Here is a 19,010-nt window from a genome sequence, read left to right on the forward strand (position 1 = left end):
CCGAAGCCAAACTTTTTAGCTCGAGGAGACTAGCGCTGCCATTGATGCTTTTCTGATGCACTATTTCAAGCTGTGTGGGAAATGAATCACTACACCCACAGAGAATGATCCACAACCTGCTCAGGAAAATATTTGGATTTGCTGAGCATCCCCGGCTTCACATCAGATAATCTCTTGAGGAGGATTTATGGGGCAAGGGAGTGTTCTAAAAGACTCCTAAATTGTGAGCAACATGACGAGACAACTCCCCAGCCTCTCCCCGGGGCAGCTCTCATCCTATTATTTAGGGCTTTGTTTATTCCACAGACTAATCAGTGACAGGTCGGAGGGAATGGAGGGCCTCTGCTGGCTTCTAAGGCTAACGCCACCTGAAGTATCGCTATTCACTACCTGTCTGCTGCATAAGACTTTGAGAGAGGCTTCTAAGTCACTAACAACCTCATAAATCAAGAGTGCGTCTTTGAAACAATGAGAAACTTGTGATCGAGACAGAGCTATTGAAACAAAATAAAAGCCCTGACTTCGACATGCAAGATGTTAAATTTAAGCTCGGTTTTCACAAAGGAGACGAGTCAGGACACGTTTATATTGGGTTATGAAAACAGCCAAGTTGCCATGTATAAGTCCAGTTAATGTGCATGGCAGCCGTATAGCCGCATTGTGAGTCATGGGCCGTGGATCTCTTGGCGCTCCTCGGGGGACCTATAGGCTGCAGCTCAAAGCCCAGGCCCCGGCTTGGGTTGCAGGGCTCCTTCCGCGGAGAGTGAGAAGAGAGAAGCCCCTGACAAAAAGTCAAGCCACCACTGGGTAGGGGCTTGTAATTAGCAATTAGCGGGTGGGTCCAAGTTTTGCTTTGGCCCACGCCAAACCCACAAAATGTTCTCCTAGTTTATAATACCACGGCCTGAGCTGCAGAAAGACCCGAGCTGGGCTCTAGAGGACAAGGTGGAAGCTCTGTTGGGTTAGAGTAATTTACGAGAAAATAATGACCCAGGGTGAACTGCCCCCTTCAAAGCAAGGGCAGCAAGTGGAGCTAATTACAGCTTCATGTGTGTGTTAATGCATGTATGTTTCTGCACCCAAAATACCTATATGGGTGTGTATGTTGATTTGTGCAAGTGTGCCTTTGTGCATGCAAACATGCTTGTGTATACATGTGTGTGTGTGTGTGTGTGTGTGTGTGTGTGTGTGTGTGTGTGTGTGTGTGTGTGTGTGTGTGTGTGTCTGTGTGTGTGTGTGTGTGTGTGTGTGTGTGTGTGTGTGTGTGCGTGTGCGTGTGAGTGCATGCACAAATGTACGTCTTCTTCATCTCCCCCATGCGTCACGTGGCCCAGCCCGGGAGAAAAAACCCCAATACTTTCAGACCAGAAAGGAAAACAGTCTGTTTGGATGAAAGTCCTCTGGTCAAGCGTAGGGCCTTTTATTTTTTTTGGTAATTATTATTTATAGTCGGCACATTGATAACGACCCAACACAAACACTGCAGGGCATCATTCATTCTGAGCGCGGTGATGTTGCTGTACCACAAATTGTTCAGACCACCGGCCAGAGCCCAGAGCCCCATAACTCAATGTCAAAGGGGAGGAAGAAAAACCTTTTGCGCACCACTATGTTCTTATTTTAAGGATATCCCCACTAGGGACCAAGTGCATCCTTACTGGCCTGACAGCTCAGGACAGGAGAACCTAGGACATCTGAATTTACAGTTATTATAAGCCACAGCCCTCAGGCAGCAGCTTCACAGCATGTCAAACTATTTATACTTGCTCCTGCTGGTGCACATTTCCCTATCCTTCGCCACTGCACCCCATCGCGTGTCACTTACTCAGCCTTCATTTGGATTATCTGTCTGCTTTGGGGTTTACACCCGCAGTATGCAGTGGAAATCTGTGCATTTCACATTAAGCTTAAAATGTAACGGGAGCTAAAGTGATGTGCATGAAAATAATTGCCACAGAAAGACATATTTGCGGTGCAAGGTAACTGATGTTTGGGAAGTGGGAGTAACAATGCATTAAAAGGAAACGTCTGGCTCATTTTTTAAAGAAATTGGTAGGTGTGGAATTACTTTATGGACCAAATAAATAGTCAAATTTGACATATATGCTCATATAACTGAAGGGTTTGACTTATCGATGGGAAATTAGACTTGTAGTGTTTCTTGGCTGGTTTAAAATACAGGCATTTTTGCTTCTATGTTTACATACATCAATGATGCAGGAAAGCTTTGAGATCATCAGCAGACAATAATAAAATCTGTTGTTTCATAGTGTTAGTAATAAAATCACTGGTGTTTTGATACATGTACATGTATGTTTAACTTTACATATATGCATTACTAGAGATTTGCATGTATCAATGGATTTCCACTTCACTGAAGCTGATGGAATAATAATAATGTGAAACTGTATGTGAGGAAGTCACATAGCCTCCATCTGTGATTCGGCCACACATTCCAGCTGCTCCATTTGCTGTATTTGATTAAACCCCACAATGCATCATTATCAAGAACTGGATTTGACTTGAACATGTGTTATTTCTATTAGAATTTTAATAGAAAACTGTTCATCCAACACATAAACCATAAAATACTGCAAAATGTCAGACTTTATAATGCAACCATCATCAAATTACACTCAGTTAAAAGGCAGACTTGGGTCATTACCATTTTATGATTTACCCTGACCAAGAACGCCACCTAGCGGCTATCACGATGCCTTACCTCCAAGAAGAAAGACTCAGTTAGACCTAATTCAGAATGAAGAATAATGTTCCTTAAATCTAGTGTCAACAAGATGATTATGTAAAAAATGCTACATAATATACTATCAAACTGTGCTTCTTTCTTCTCACTCTGTGTGTTGTATTGTTTTCTCACATCCACCCTTAAAAAATGATGTGCCATTTTAACACGTGCTTAGTTTTCAAACAGAGTCATTTTTGTGGTAATTTGGTAATTACCAAAAAATGTGAAATAGAAAATGCTGGATGATTGACCGCACAACCAGAAGTGACACGAGAGGGTAGAGCTGCAACTGATTGCTGACATTTGCAGACGACCAAAAAATTTTCAATTAACTGCCATGAACTTAAACCACACTGTGAAAGGTTAAAAGTTCTAGCATTAAAACAAACAAAAGTTCCAGGCCAGACAATGGTAGGTGGTAGCGACATCTAAATCACAAGGTATCCACGCCCTAAAGCATACCCTGCTTTGTTATCTATTTTACTCTTAATGGAACCATAATTTACTAAATCAACATCATGCTGTATTGAAGAAGACTTGAAACTAGCAATTGAGACCATTAACTCTTGTTACAATGTGTGCTTGTGTAATAAATCAGGCGAAAAGTAGGGTCATTTTCTCATCAACTACTATACGCTTTTTCAAGCCCCCAGAGGCTGGTGGTTAGAAGAAAACAATTTAGGTCATTTACACATTGGCTTCACTTTTTCTTCTCATCTAGTCACGAAAATAACAAACTATTCCTTCATGAACATGGACTACTTGTTCTCAAGTCAAATTGGCTTTTTTTGTCAAAATCCACATTGTAAATACATTTGTGTATTATAAGAAGATGGGATAATGCACGGATACTGTAGGAAGGGCTATGGGGGTCATTAGGGGCCCGCAGCTTATTTTTGCCTCAGGGCCCCAAAGCTGGTTCATCAGGCCATGAGTCAATGCAGTATACCAATATTTTTAGAGAGGCTAAAACCTATTAAATCAATGAATGATGGAAACATCAACAATCTTTAGCTGTAAAGATGCATATTGGTCTTATAATGATCATTAGTTGGAAATAATAATATATATTTGTATATTTATCTGGATACATCTGTGCAGTATAACAAATAAAGTTGCACTGCATCAACATGCTATGCTATCAACACACTGTACGGTCATCTCGCATGCATTTTGTGTTGCAAATTAACTTTTTTGTGTTTTCTTTACAAGCCAACGCAGTTAAAATGACACATCCTTTTTAAGAGTGCAGTAACTTGTGCAACCCTACGTAACTCCTGTGTTTATTCTAGTAGGGGATTATAAGGTACTCTGGGCTCCTCCTGGGTAACAAACACCAGCACTTTAGCCAGGTATTTGCTGAGCGTGCCGTAGCGACGCAGCCTTAGCTCCAGAGAAAGCTCAAAGTCCTGCGGCTTGTTGGTGAGCTTTGCCACAGACATCACGCCACCGGTGGGCACCTGCTCCGTCTTGAAGAAGCCGCCCTCGTTGCCAGCGGTGATAACAATCTGGATGTCATCGCCGGCCACGGTGTGGGTGGGGCCCATGCGGAAGATGTTGGTGAAGACGGGGATGTTGGTGGGGAAGGTGAGGTAGTAGTAGGTTATTCTCATGGGCATGGCCAGGCACTCGACAGACTCATTGCAAAGCAAGCGTTCACATCGACTGCAAAGAGAGAAGGGAGGTGGGGAGGGAGGGGGAGGGGGGGGGCAGGGCAGGATGGGACAAGACAGAACAAACAAAGCACAGAGAGAAGGAGAGAGAGAGAGAGAGAGAAAGAGAGACCAGGGGTAAATTAAATTTGCCGTGCATGGCATGCAGTGGAAAGGAACATCAGTCTCTGCAGCATTATACGTCACAGGCCAGTCATGGTGCCCTCTGTGGGGTCATGCAGGAAGATATTTACTGACTTCATACGCAGCCTCTACTGTAACTGAGCCAATGAGAGAGTATCCATATGCATTTCATCATTCTAAAAATAAGAGAACATGCTACAGCCGAATCTTTACTGAAGTCATTCCAGCATTAAGCACACTGGACATGCAGAGCCTTGAATAAAATATGAATACGGGTCGGTTTAAAAGGCTTGACAGTGTTTACTGTTGTACTCAGAGCTCTTGGTGGGAACACCAATCAGACTTGACTGTGAGGAACATGAACCTTGCTCTGAGAGTGTGTATTTGTCCGCAGTTTTGTGTTTGTGCACAGTTGTCGCATTTAAAGTTGTGTCTGTTGACAAATGTGTGCTGTTCAGCAAAAATATGTACAGAATCCGGATACTCACGTCTCTCCAACTCGCCGATAGTTGTTCGGACACTCGAAGGACAAGCATCTGTGTCCTCCCTGTACATTAAAGCAGCTCTGGTTCACTGTGCATGTGTGTATTCCTGCTACACATTCATCAACATCTGGGAGCGAAAAGACAAAAAAGTAGAAAAATGTGATTTCAAAACATTCACAAAAAAAAAATGACTAAATTGACACACGCCTACATGTGTGGGATAGTTTACCCTGGCAGCTGCGCCCATTGGGTGCCAAGGTGTAGCCAATGACAGGACAGGAACAGTGGAAGCTACCAGGGGTGTTGTGACAGCGATAGGAGCAAATATGACCTCCGGTGGGCAGGGCACACTCATCTATGTCTAAAAAGTGTGACAGAGACAGAAAAAGTCTGTCAAACCAATATTCATGTTTTTTTCTAAGTATCTATTAAAATGGTTCCATTTTACCTTCACAAGTCATGCCATCTATGTCACTGAGCTGGTAGCCACGGCGACAGTAACACTGGTAGGAGCCGTACACGTTGGCACACTCTTGACTGCATGGGTTGCTCTCGCACTCGTTCAGATCTATGCAGAGAAAAGATTATTACAGACCCTGCAAAAGCATAAATACCATGCACCTGCAGAGAGGTGGCTCCTCCTGGTTTAGGTATTTGTCTTACCGTCACAATTCCTGCCATCTAAGGCTAGCTTGAAGCCGGTGGTGCAGCTACACTTGTGGGATCCCCGAGTGTTCTCACACTTATGAGCACACAGGCGGCCAGGGTAGTGCCTGCATTCATTAATATCTAAAACACAATGTCCAAATATGCCACAGTGAGAAGCTTAAATTATGACAAAATGATATATATATATATGTTTTATTTATTCATGCAGAAGATACACTTGGATTTAGCTACTTGTGTTAGAACATCAAGCGAGATTGACCAGCTGCTTACCCTCACAAAGCCGACTGATGCTGTTGAAGATGTAGCCAGCCTGACACTCGCAGCGGTAGGAGCCCACCAGGTTGATACAACTATGACCTGAACAGACCTGTTCAGGGCCCCTACACTCATCAATATCTGTGGAGGGGGACGCAAACAACAGGAAAAACACCATTAAATGCACCTCGGACAGGTTAGTGAGATGCTCTGTTATCTAGGAATGGTGAGTTTTTCCAGCCGTACCAACACAGCGTGAGCCTTCTTCGTTGAGGTGGTATCCTCGGCCACAGTTCACGGAGTTCCTCTGGCAGGTGTAGGAGCCAGCTGTGTTCATGCAGAGCTGCCCGCGTTGGCAGGGGCCCGTCCGGCTCACACATTCATCAATATCTGACAACACAGATGCCATTTTTAAATCATGAAAACATTGCCCTGATCAGTCTTATATAATATAACTGAATATGCAGTTCTTTAAATGGAAACTTTGGTCTAAAGCTGGTTCAAAGGCCATACTAACTCTCATCATTACAGATCCAGCCTCTCCTCCCCCCCCTGTACTAGCCCTTCTCCCATCATTCCCCTTTCTCAACTGCTCCCCATTTCCCTTAATTAGTCCTGCAGGATTTTCCGTCTAGCTTACCGATGTTATTCTGCCTATTGAATCACAGGTAGTCACCTAAAATATACATGTAATATATTCTCTTGCAGTTGTCGTTAAGGGCTGTTGTAGGTGTACGGTGGTTACCAATGCAGTTGCCGAGGGCATCCTGGATAAAGCCGGGACCGCACTTGACCTTAGGGAAACAACGGAACGACCCCTGGGTGTTTTGGCACTCAAAGTCTTGGACACAGTTATGGATGCCAGTCTCACACTCATCAATGTCTGGATAGAGAAATCACAGCAAAATTCGCCATTGAACACACTGACAATACCGTAAAAAAAAACATGACTCAGACACACAGTAATAGAGGCAAACTGAGTGCCCTGACCTTTGCAGTTGTTGTCGTCAGTGAGTTCATAGCCGGTACCACAGCTGACCTCTCTCTGGCAACGGAAGGAGCCCTCTGTGTTGATACAACGCTCTCCTCCGCGACAGTTACTGGCTCCCAACAAACACTCGTTGATATCTGTGTTTGAAAGCAGATAATATCTTATTGTGCTGATATTTCCAATAGTGCGCACATTATTGGAGTTTATTTTATCCAAAAAACATTCTCTGTGCTCTAATTTCTTTGTCACATTTAAATTGAAAAATTCAAAGTTAAAGAGTAGGAGGAGTGCTGCCTACCCTCACAGCTCTTTCCGTCTGGCTTGAGTTTATAGCCTTTGAAGCAGGTACAAGTACCATTTCCCACACAGTCATGTGCACATTTTCCTATCAAAGAAACACAAATGTTGATAAGTGATCATGGCATTTGCAAGATTGAATCAGTTAGGTGTAGAAAAGCCTGTTTATTGATGTATTAAACCATACCTTTGCACTGATCAGTTAATACTGAATTATCGCCATTGTCGTTGGTTTCATCCTTGTTTGGTACTGCATGAGAGAAAACAAAACATTTTAACAACTTAAGAGCAGCCCTGAAGTGTTTTTTATTTTTTTTCCAGGGCTGCAACTTACGAATATCTTGTTTTGTCTGTCAATCAAAGCAAAACCACAAAAGTCTCACAACTGAAAAGTTGGTGCAAGAATATCCTTGATATTTTTTGCTGGAGTGCTCATGAGCAACACACTTCATTTCTTATTAGTGTTTACCACCTTTGGAAGAACTGACCAAGAAGCAATGACCACATACATCCAACAGGGGGCAGTGTGTGCTAATATTTGACAACACCTGTGTCGCTTTAAATTTTCTTCATTATTATGCTCCTCCAATTTTCTTAGATATTTAATGTGTTTCGCCACAGGTTTTCCCATGGGGCTTTCTGTTTTCCTACCCTAATGTAAGTTGCCTGCTTTGATGCAAAAAACTCTGCAAAAAAATATATATTTGGTCTACTTCATGCTTGATTTCTATCACCCACATTCACTTATTTGTGCGGGTGTGGTCTGGTTGTCTGGGGCTCCATCCACGCAGCAGGCCCGGGACACCAGGCCACACTGGTAGCCCACTGACAGGTTGTGGTCACAGGGTAGATGCTTCGCCTGGTTCGACTTCCCCAGAAGACAACAGTCGCAGCACATCTACAGAACACAGAGAAGAATACATTATAAGCATTGGTGCATAATGCATAATTAAGGATAAACACTATATTGTACAGTAGAGAATTATCACCCTACTCTCTAATTGCACCAGGTGAAGTGAAACCAAAACTGCAGGCTAGAAAAAGCAGACTGTAGGAGGATGTAGACAAAACAGGGTTTTACTCTAACGAATGAGGAGGATGTGATTCAGACAGACAGCCAAGCTCTCAATCAACCCGACAGACAAAGAGGAGGTTGATTGAGAAGACATGCCAAGTGACTGGCTTCAGACAGACAGACAGAATGAAAGGCAGTGATGAGATGACATCATCCCCTCTGGCTCAAGCATGCTCAATCAATCATTATGGCAGCCTGGTAATGTCAGTCAGGGAGGGGGATGAAAGGTGCAGAGTGTGGGGGATGGGTGTGTTTGTGTTTCACTTTGGATATATATGATATAGTGGTAGTGATAGCATGAATGGACTCATGCTTGTTTGTTTCTGCAGCCCCCAGTGTTGACCCTACTCGTCATTTTGAATAATGTACATTTTGGCTTCCCTGATAAGAGTTAGATGAGCAGATTGATACCACACTCATGCATGTGCTTAACGTATCAAGCTGGAGACAGATAGCTTAGCTTCGTGTAAAGACCATGAACAGGGGGAAAAGCTAACCTGGCTCTGCCCAATGTAATGCCATATTATGCCTTGTTTACAGGTTGTTGTTGTTGTTGTTGTTGTTGTTGTTGTTGTTGTTGTTGTTGTTGTTTTAAGGGGAAATATGTGCTGGACTATTTCTTATTTTTGTTTTATTTTATTTTATTTATTTATTTATTTATTTATTTATTTATTTATTTATTTATTTATTTATTTATTTATTTATTTATTTATTTATTTATTTATTTATTTATTTATTTATCTATTCATTTATTCCTTTACTTACCAGGGACAGTGCGTCAACATTTCAGGATCCACCTTAATGTAACTGTGCTAATGAGTTAGCTAGAGAGCAAATTTTTGTCTGTAATACCTGGTCAGGTTATTTTAATTTAGTGGCCTAATATTATCAGTGCAATACAACAGCAAACACTATACTACAACGATGTACAGCACATTACAACACGATACCATACAATACATAAAATAAAAATACAATACAAAAGTTGCAGATTTGTAAAAACAATGAGAGTATATAACGGCAGTGCCAGAGATGAGGTAGTATGATTACTCGTGATTGCAGGTTTGGTTTGCTTTAAGCCATCTCTTTAGTTTTTGTTTAAAAGTTGAATAATTAGTGCTCTCTCTTAAATCAATAGGAAGACTGTTGTAGTAGTTGGTTGCTCTGACTGACAAGACTGTTTGCCCAAACTTGCCAAGTCTGTATTGTACAACTTGGTCCCCTCTGGTATTGTCCTCTTGTTATTCTGCTGCTATTATGAAATGATTATGTGTGGGAAGTGCAAGCCCATGTAGAGCCTTAGAGAATGTTTAGAACTATCAGAATGAAATAGATGACGTCTCCACCGGTTGCATGATGTCAAGACTTTAGGAAGTCAGCCTGCTTTGCCGGCCAAGAAATAGTCATGCATGCATAAACAAACTGTTGAATCATAAAGTAACATAACTTTAGTCTCTGTAGATAAACGTTATATAATGTATCAGTACACTTTTAAGATGCTGGTAGGCAGATCTTTTTCACCTTTTTACAGAGCCAGGCTAGCTGCTTCCGACTGCTTCCAGGCCTTATGCTAAGCTAAGCTAATATTCTTCTGGCTGAAATACTACAAATTCTACCATGCCTAAACCTAACCAATCCAACCAACGAAAGCATCAGGTACTGTCCAATCAGAGGCAGAGTAGGGCGGGTCATGCCTTTGACATAGCAGGATTCTTAATTCAGCCTCCTGTTAGCTTTATGTATTGCACATGACAGTAGCATCATTCTTCTGATATAATTTAAGAATATTCTTTATTGTCCTAATGTTACAGAAAAAAATACTTATTTTCAGTTGTGATTTTAATTGACCTTTTTTAACGGTCAATCAAATAAAGACAAACTGTCCCTCAATTACATTTATCTCAAACTTTTAAGAAAACGCACCAGCTTGCAGTTCTCTACATTTTGCCAAACATTCATCTTTCCATGGTGTGTTGATGTGAAAATATCGGGGGAAACTGAAGGCTGGGTTGAAGGAATTAAAACATAAAAAGGCTGAAAAGTGCTTGGACGTGAGCCTGCAGAAGATTCGAGAGTCGGAGTTGAATTTATAATCTATCTGACAGAAACAACAGAACGCTCCATTCCTCCCTGGAGTGGCATGCCTCATCCTGCTCAGAGCACACTCACACACAAATACACATCATCACTCTCATCAATCATTTGCCTCCAAACTGGCTGTCCGGCAGACGGCTGTACTGTACATTGATTGAGTGTAGGGAGATGTTTTTGGGTAGAACACTGTGATTTCATTCCCTTGTTGGGAATGTTGTCTTTATTAACAGTATTTTTAGCAAGAAAGGCACACATAAACATAAACGTATGTGTGTGCACATGCAAGTACAAACACACCTTTGTAGTCTTGGTCTCGCAGGTGTTGGTGAATAAAGAGTCACAGGTTGCTTGTTCTTTGGCAATGTTGATACCAGTGGTGCACATGTTATCCTCAAGCACTGTCACACAGCAGTGCTCCTGCACTATCCTGTCAGCAGGAAAAAACACAAAACACAGATGCTGCATTTATAATCTGATCGGTGCAATGCAGCTCCGCCTTAAAGTGTAGCTCATTAAAATCAGCCTGAGGCAAGCCTGATGGGGATCTCAGAGTTCTCACACTAAAAATGTGCGGATGGTTGGGTCGAGGAAGTCCTGCGTGGATTCTGAGGAGGGCACTGGACTTTTATTGTGTTTTGCAAAGCTGACATCACTGGACTTGAACTGGGTTGAACCATGGTTTTGTTGAGTTAAACCAACATTTCAGTACCAAAATAAACATTTGTCCACCTCCACATGTCCGTATTCAGGGTGGGATTGTAGCCTTTGAAGGAATGAACCTTATTATAATATCACTCAAACAAACCACCCCCTTTACATAAGCATGCTGTGTCCTGTGAGAATGGAGAAAAGTTTTCCACTATTTTGGTGACTAACAGTTGCCAGTACATAAATTACATTACAATTACATTACAAGTGCAGAATCACACATCTATTTCTTAGAAATAAGGGATGACATGTTACAGATTCAAAACATAAAGTGAGAAACACGTTGTTACTGGAAGCACTCCGGCCGACTTGACCTCTGAGAACTCAGGATTATAAAATGTTTATCCCTACAGTGATCAATAAAATACTGTGTATTACTGCGATGGCTGCTTGGATGTCTGAAGCAAGAACTGGAACAAGCCCCTCACATGAGACCAATATTATCAAAATACTAGTTACTCAATGTGTCTGTTTGATCAGATTTCATTGTGTTGTCTAACATTCGTTGTGCGTTTGTGCAGTCCAATCAGTTAAGACTGTGTGTTTCTGTCTGGTCTGGACATCTGTCTCACTGCAATTTTACGAGACAGAAAGCATAAAACGCCACCCCCTCACCTCTCCTCGCTACTTTCCAAACAGTCTCTTTATCAAATCTTACCAGAAACCCTCTTTCCAAATAAACTACTGTGGATCTCAAGTTAAAATCAAGGCGCACACCTCTTCTGCAGAACCTTTTAAGGGCACAGTCGTCCTGCTGTTTTTCTTTTCTCTTCTCTCCTCCACACTCCTTTTCTTTCGTACGTTTTGTTTTTTTCCTTTGGTGTCTGAAGTAATCGTTCAGATTTCCTGTTATTGCTTCTCTCCATCCTCCCTCTATGTCGCATTTCACCTCTAAGGTATTTCCTGGGTTTCGAAACAGCCCTTTTTTTCTGACCTCTTTTCCACCCTGCTCCCCCACAAACCTCTGCCCCTTTCCTCTTTTCACTTATAAACTATAATTTAAACAAATTTGGGATCACTCGGGGTGGCTACGGTAAATGTGTTTGCCATCAGGGTTCACAGCGGCAGATCTCCGTGGCTTATGGGACTCTGAACCTGTGGCAGCACACCCTCTAGGGTTACCGGCAGACCTGTTATTATCCCATCACTATTAGTGTTTCCTGCTCTCACGTGAAGTGAATAATGTGCCTGGAGATTTACGGGAGTAAGGTAAAGCGATCTCATATTAAGGGCCTACAGAAATCCCTTACATGGTACGGACCAAATCCCTTGGGGCCAATGCTGCAGGAGCTTCTGTGGCGCAGATAAAAAAAAATGTAAGATTGCGGCACAGGCTGCAGCAGTTAATGACTTGTAATTCAGAATGAACCCCAGATAAGTCACCTCACCAACACTCTTTGACTAGTGGTGTATACATTGGAGGTCTTTGACAGCAAAGAAGCAGAAAGCACCTACTCACCTGCACGGGATTGACTCAGAGATGAGAGGGAGGGACGCACAATATTCGTTGTCATTGCCGCGCCTCTGGCCATCTTTACAGCAGTCCTCTATGGAGAGCTGCTCGGCTCCTACAAACATTCAAAACAGTTTTGTGTGAACAGGTGTAAAGGTGGTAAATTTGTGCACATTTCATTCACCGCGCACTGCCAGAGGATCGTTTTCACATCTGTCATTGTCTGGTTTGTCGCATTGAGTAGACCCCCACCGACATAATCACAGCAGGAGACAAGACTCCAGATGGAGCTCTGCTGCATCTGCACTTATCACACCTTTCTGCCCATTCAAAAGTTGGTTGACAAACACATTGAGACTAGTTCCATGGCCTTTAAGCTGCTTATGACAAAGCAAAATATATATTAAATGGCATAGTCGTGAGCCTTTTATGACATTAAAGGTGTGCTATGAGTAAGATACGGACAGAATTTTGTTTAAAACATAAAAAACTAAATTAAAAAACATTATCAACAGAATATGAATAGGTTACATTTATGTATTGTGTTGCGGAAATTTCAACTGAAATGAGCATGCTAACCAGTTAGCCACGAACCGTATTGACTTGTAATACCACTTGATTTTGAGTCACTGTAGCGTCCATTCTGCCCCCAGTCCAACATGAGAGAACAAAGAAGTAAAGCTGCCCTGAGGGCTTGGTAATCACGTTAAAGGTACAGGGTCTGTGCACTTTATGATAGTTTGGTTGTTACACAAATCTGGGGGAATAGGCTACAGGGAATAAACAAGTCGCCATTGCTGCAGTGGTGTTGGCCTACAATATGCACACGTTTTAATGCAAGTTTAAAATGTTCTACTTTTATCTTAACTTTTCTATGTGAGGTTACTTTTTACACTGAAGTCTACGAGTTCAGGAAGAACCTGAGCAGTTCTCAGCTGCTAACATTAGCCTAACATGGGGAAACAAGTAACGTCAGCTGAGTTAATACTGCTTAGCTAGCGTAGCTAACATCACTGGGCTAAAGACACTGTGAACGGTTGGGTGGTGCCACAGAATAAATTCACTCAATCATCTTAATGTGGTGTTATTGTGAAATATGACGTTAGTTGCAGTAACTTGAGCTACCTAAAAACCACAAAGTAAATAATTGGGTCGGCATCACAAACGGAACACATACAAAGTGTCTGCTAAAGGGGATACCTGCTGATTCTCAGCGTTGTGGTTGCTCATAGTGACGGCAGCTGTTGAAAATACAAACATGAACATGTAGGTGTTCTCTTAACTTTCAACTTTAAATACCCATCTGTGTTTGTTATCTACAACAAACATTTGTGTAAGTTATTAGGAGAAACCATGGATGAAATTAGCTAAAAGGCCCTGAGTCACAACAATTTGTCACATTGTCTTACAAATTGCCCCTTTAAGCATTATTTCTTTGACAAACACATTGTCTTTTGGGAAAAATAAAATGTGCTGATTAACTACAGTTATAATGATCAAATTTAGAGATCTAACCCAAACAAAAAAGGATATTTCCATTGTCCTATATGGCAAGTTGCCTAGTATTCTCCAAAAGATGGAAAAACAAAATTCTGTTTGCCAATTTAAATTAGGTCTTTTTTTTGCCAAAGACAATAAATGATTGATATGTTCCTGCAGACGCAAGAAAAGCTTATTTTTTTCTTTCGCTGGAGCAAAACCAGTTCTGTGGTGATCTGGCTGTTTATTCATGTGGATTAGAGAGTGTGGAATGCCTCAAGTCGGTAAACAACCAAACGTCCCAATCACATCAAATACATTCATTCGCCTGTGGTTTGTGTGATATGCCAAATGTGAAATAACTGGCAGATCGCTGCTTGGACTTTTCTTTTGCCTTTGGCACAAACCAGGATAAGAGTGCCAAATTATTATCAACGATAAGTCCACGGAGATAAGAAAACAAAACAAAAGAGACAAAAAACTCACCGTGAAGTTTATTTGTCTACCCATTGTAATAGAATACGTGGTGTTTCTGATTAGTGACTGGATGCTCTGAATTATTGGGAAGTAGCGATTGTGAAATGCACTGAACAAATCCATCTGTTTGAGACACAGCGTCTGACGTTAACAGTCTGGCAAGAGTCAACAAATTCAGATAATAAGTTAGATTACGTTGGGAGGACAAGTGTCTGGAATAGCGGTCCTCAGTTTTATGGATTTGCTGCTTTCTCCCAGAGGGGCAGGAGGAATTTTATTATAAGCAGTAAATCAAAGACGAAGCACAAGCAGGAATAGTCATCATCAAAAAACGTTTTTCTGCATTGATCAACTTTGTAACAACACAATGTGAGCATTGCAATAAAACCCTCAATTTCTCCCAATAGTTTGCAGGCTTCTATAAACCCAGTTATGCAGACTGAGACCAAGTAGGGCCAAGAAATAACAATGACTAAGAGCTTATTCAAAACAACATGTGTGTTGTTTTTTTCTGAAGAGGAAAGCAAGTCATTCCTCCAGCGTAGGCTACAGGAAAACAAAGCACAGACTTTTTACATTACATTACATTACATTACATTACAGTCATTTAGCAGACGCTTTTATCCAAACTTTAAACTTTGTGACCATTGCTGCTACACAAAGGATGATTAAGCTGGCAGAAAGGAGTGAATATGGATAGAAGGATTTATTACTAGACAGCCACATTAGCTGACTCACTACTGACTTCTGGAAGTCTGGCACATCCCAGAATCCTCCGGCCAATAACCCTTGTAGCAGCTGGATGAAATGAGATGGCATTTTAAAAGCTTTTCTCATGGGCCTACCAAGTGGGCCCTCTCAGAGTATCTCTCTCTCTCTATCTGTCTCTGGATTCTAAAAACCTCTTTCTGTTGGCAAAGTAACACCAGCATGTCCCAATGGGACTTAAATAAAACATTTAGCTAACAAAAGTACAATAATATGGATAGAATAGTGTACTGAGTGCCATTAATGCCTCATACAAAGGGGTAATGACCAAATACTCCTGTATTGAAGTATGTATTGTAAATGACATTGGCCTCACTGCTCATAATATAGTTTTCTCACCACAGTAGCCCACGCCTGATAACTAACTCTAACCCACAAGGCATCACAGAGTCATTCCACCGCCACCACTGTCTGCTGCTCTCTAACCCTAAATTGAAAGACCAGAAGTGCCTTAAAAACTGTGTGGTGCTGTTTTATCAAAAGAGGCAAACCAGGCACTCCGGCCTAGACGCAGTCTGCCACGGCTCCCTGTCTCTGTGATGCATTGTCTGTCTGGAGAGGGCTGATTTCCATCTTGGATGGCGGTGCTGGTTGCGAGGGCCATTCTGGCAGAGCGGCACATGGCTTGAGTGCGTCTAGACGCCTCATGTAAACAAGGCTTAATGAGCCCACTGGTGAGGCTCCGCCCCGGCAGAGTAGTTGGCCTGAGCCAGACATCACAACAGCAGAGAGCATCTCTTTCGCAGGCTGCAATCAAGGCTTTTTATTTACAGCAATCTTAGGGATATAAAAACACTCTTACACTCTATCTATCTATCTATCTATCTATCTATCTATCTATCTATCTATCTATCTATCTATCTATCTATCTATCCATGCTACATTTTTTAAGTTTTGGTTATGTAACTGGTCGAGCTGACAGCTGAAAGGATTCCACTCCAAACTGACCCGTGACCCAACCCCCCTACAAGGAAGGCAGCCTTGAGAAAAGTGGCCCTACTGACTGTGAAAGTTGCCCCATGTGTGACCAGGCACCCAGGAGGCATTTGGATATGTATAAATCAAACTCCTCTGTCCAGACCACCCTCTCCTGGTGAGACACTTGGTCGTTCTGACATAGCATCACAGCATCACAGCATACCAGGGCACTTGGCCTTTGACTTGCAGGGCAGAAAGTAAAGAAATCCGTGCAGGGAGAACTCTTGCTTTCAAGTTTTCAATGTGAAACTGCATTTTTTAAGTCAACACTCTTCTTATCATGCATCTTCTTTGCATCACTTTATAAATGATCTGTAGCATTGCTAATATGCAATGAATGAAAGAGTTAAAGACACAGTTTTCTTTTTGATATGACATTTTCAAATCATATTATTGTATAACATCTGGATTTAGTCATACACAATGCAGTGTGCAAAGAGTAAGAGATGACTTTTTTTAACACTTAATGTCATTAACTACATTATTAGTATTATTATTATTATTGGTTAGGAGTGAAAACAATGGAAACAAAGAAAAACATCCGCAGCAATAATGTTTTCTAACATGTTATGTGATGAAACAATGGGGAGATTCTAATCCTACTTCATCTCAACACAAGCCTGCCACTCTTTGAAGCACCCAGCTTTGTGAGCTGCGCTTTCATCACATGCCCCAACTAGCCCTGTGCCAAATTCATCACCTCACTCTTTGCCTATTATCACTTCCACTCTTTACACAAATGCATGTGAAAAAAAAAAAAAAAAAAAAAAAAAAAGTTACATTGCAATATAATATCCACCCACATACATCAGCATACATTCTTTGGCTCAGTTTGGAGTCTTCACATGGCAGTGAAAAGGTAACTTACCTTGGCCAAGCAGAACTCCGAACAGAGAGCAGAGCAGCAGGACGCACGGATCCATTGAATGAAACGAGATGCAACTTGGAGAGGAAGACAAAAAAGAAAAAAGGTTTCCAGAGATTTCTTTGAGCTTTGGATGATGAAAAAAAAACCCAGCGGTGCTCCTCTGAAGGAAGACAGACTTTCTCCGCGGGGAAGAAGCAGTGGACGTGATGGAGCTGAGTGAGTCGCAGTTGCAGCGTGACTCCAGGAATGAGCGTCCAATTATGACACCGCGAGGGGCGGGCAGACTGCAACTTATTGTTAATCAAAAGTTTTTTTTTGTTGTTTTTTTTCTCCCATTACTAACTCCAAATTAAAAGCCATTGACCGTGAGCTCTATAATTATCTATACTATAATTAAAAAAAAGATTATTTGACTATTGGGACTCACAGATTGGTAATAAAAAAAAAAGTGACTTTACTGTAATTTATAAATATATCCTGACAAGACTGTTATTACAAAAGGTCTGTCCTTCTAAAAAAAAAAAAAAAAAAAAAAAATGTTTTATATAACTGACACATTTACGCACATTGGAAAGTATAAGACCTGAATTACTACCTAGGGAGATGTGGGCTGGGGTGAAACGTTTTTATTGCCTTCAAGAGGAATTGCAAGTGACTCCAGGCTACTGTGCTGCAAGGCATGCATGCACACATGGAAATTGTCTCCCCATCTATGGCAAAGTAGACTTTTTCTGTCTGTGACTAATGATTGTACTGATTACTCAACATCTGGAGCCGGTTTTGGGGTATTTTGAAAATGTCTTGCGGCTGTGTCCAGTCTGTAAGCCTTGAAACCTTTTGGATACCTCAGTTAGTGGAAATAGGGGGAATCAAAACATAAATATTATTACTGCCATTGTTGCATCTTATGAAAGATGATAGATCAAATTGGAAACAGGCTCTGTGCTTTTGCATGATATCCTTTGATACTGTCTCTGAAAAATGATATTAAAGGTCCCTGCATAGGCATACTTCTGAACCTACTTTTCCCGTCCAGTTACTAAAGTTCACAGCTGTACCGAAGAAAATGAGGCAGTTTCCCCTCAAATTTAATGAATTAAAGCTTTTATAACTGTGCCACAGATGTGGGCACACCATCAGCCAAAGTGATCATGAACTGTGAGGAGCTGGGTATAAACAAGCCACACACACACACACACACACACACACACACACAAGTCTACCAGAATTGGCAAGGAGCGGATAAATAATTGCTAGACTGCATTATAAACATTTTTGTACCAACTAAAGCCCTCTGCAAATTCAATCAGTCTACTGACTCTGGGCACGGTGACAGAGAGAGGTTAAATGATCTTCAAATCAGAGCCACATGTCTCCACCACCAGTCTAGCCAGTCTAACATCACCAAGGACTTGATATCAGGATACCACAGGCATACAGGAAAGCCCACAAGTATATGGCAGATATAAATGGGAAACTGCACCGTTTAAGTGTAGTGTGTGACAAGTCCTGTCTCAATCTCTATGCTCTTCAGTCCAACACAGTCTATGCTTTCTGTTGGTAATGGTAGTCTGTTAACAATTCACATTTTAATAGACCACCACAGTGTTTTGAATGGTTTGGCTGCAATATAAACATTCATGAATGTTATTCGTTCCAGCAGCGTGTCACCATTGATTTCACTATCTAATACTATAAGTATTGAGCAACTGGCTTGGGTTATTGTAGTATTTATATATTATGTTATTTATCTTCCTTATTTAGGAAATACAACTTCCTTTTTGCAATATTGGTATCCAGGGAAAATGTTTCCCAATACAACCTTAATAAAAAACATCCCACTATGATGTAAAAATGAGCTTGCAGAGAAC

General features: G+C 41.4%; 1 protein-coding gene across 1 annotated transcript in view; it reads right to left on the reverse strand.

Annotated features, from left to right (window-relative positions):
- The window catches only part of fbln1 (fibulin 1), a 29,003-nt gene extending 11,691 nt beyond the window's left edge, over positions 1-17,312 (reverse strand). Inside the window, exons 1-14 of the mRNA XM_054620062.1 lie at positions 17,140-17,312; positions 12,576-12,684; positions 10,706-10,835; positions 7,978-8,137; positions 7,427-7,489; positions 7,241-7,327; positions 6,942-7,079; positions 6,697-6,834; positions 6,198-6,341; positions 5,967-6,092; positions 5,691-5,816; positions 5,476-5,595; positions 5,257-5,388; positions 5,031-5,154 (exon numbers count right to left, since the gene is read on the reverse strand). Coding sequence (XP_054476037.1) covers positions 5,031-5,154; positions 5,257-5,388; positions 5,476-5,595; positions 5,691-5,816; positions 5,967-6,092; positions 6,198-6,341; positions 6,697-6,834; positions 6,942-7,079; positions 7,241-7,327; positions 7,427-7,489; positions 7,978-8,137; positions 10,706-10,835; positions 12,576-12,684; positions 17,140-17,194 — 1,652 coding nt within the window. The 5' untranslated portion in view covers positions 17,195-17,312. The remainder of the gene's footprint in view (positions 1-5,030; positions 5,155-5,256; positions 5,389-5,475; positions 5,596-5,690; positions 5,817-5,966; positions 6,093-6,197; positions 6,342-6,696; positions 6,835-6,941; positions 7,080-7,240; positions 7,328-7,426; positions 7,490-7,977; positions 8,138-10,705; positions 10,836-12,575; positions 12,685-17,139) is intronic.
- Positions 17,313-19,010: the final 1,698 nt, after the last annotated feature.

This window comes from Anoplopoma fimbria, chromosome 19 (assembly GCF_027596085.1).
Source record: "Anoplopoma fimbria isolate UVic2021 breed Golden Eagle Sablefish chromosome 19, Afim_UVic_2022, whole genome shotgun sequence".
NCBI lineage: Eukaryota > Metazoa > Chordata > Actinopteri > Perciformes > Anoplopomatidae > Anoplopoma > Anoplopoma fimbria.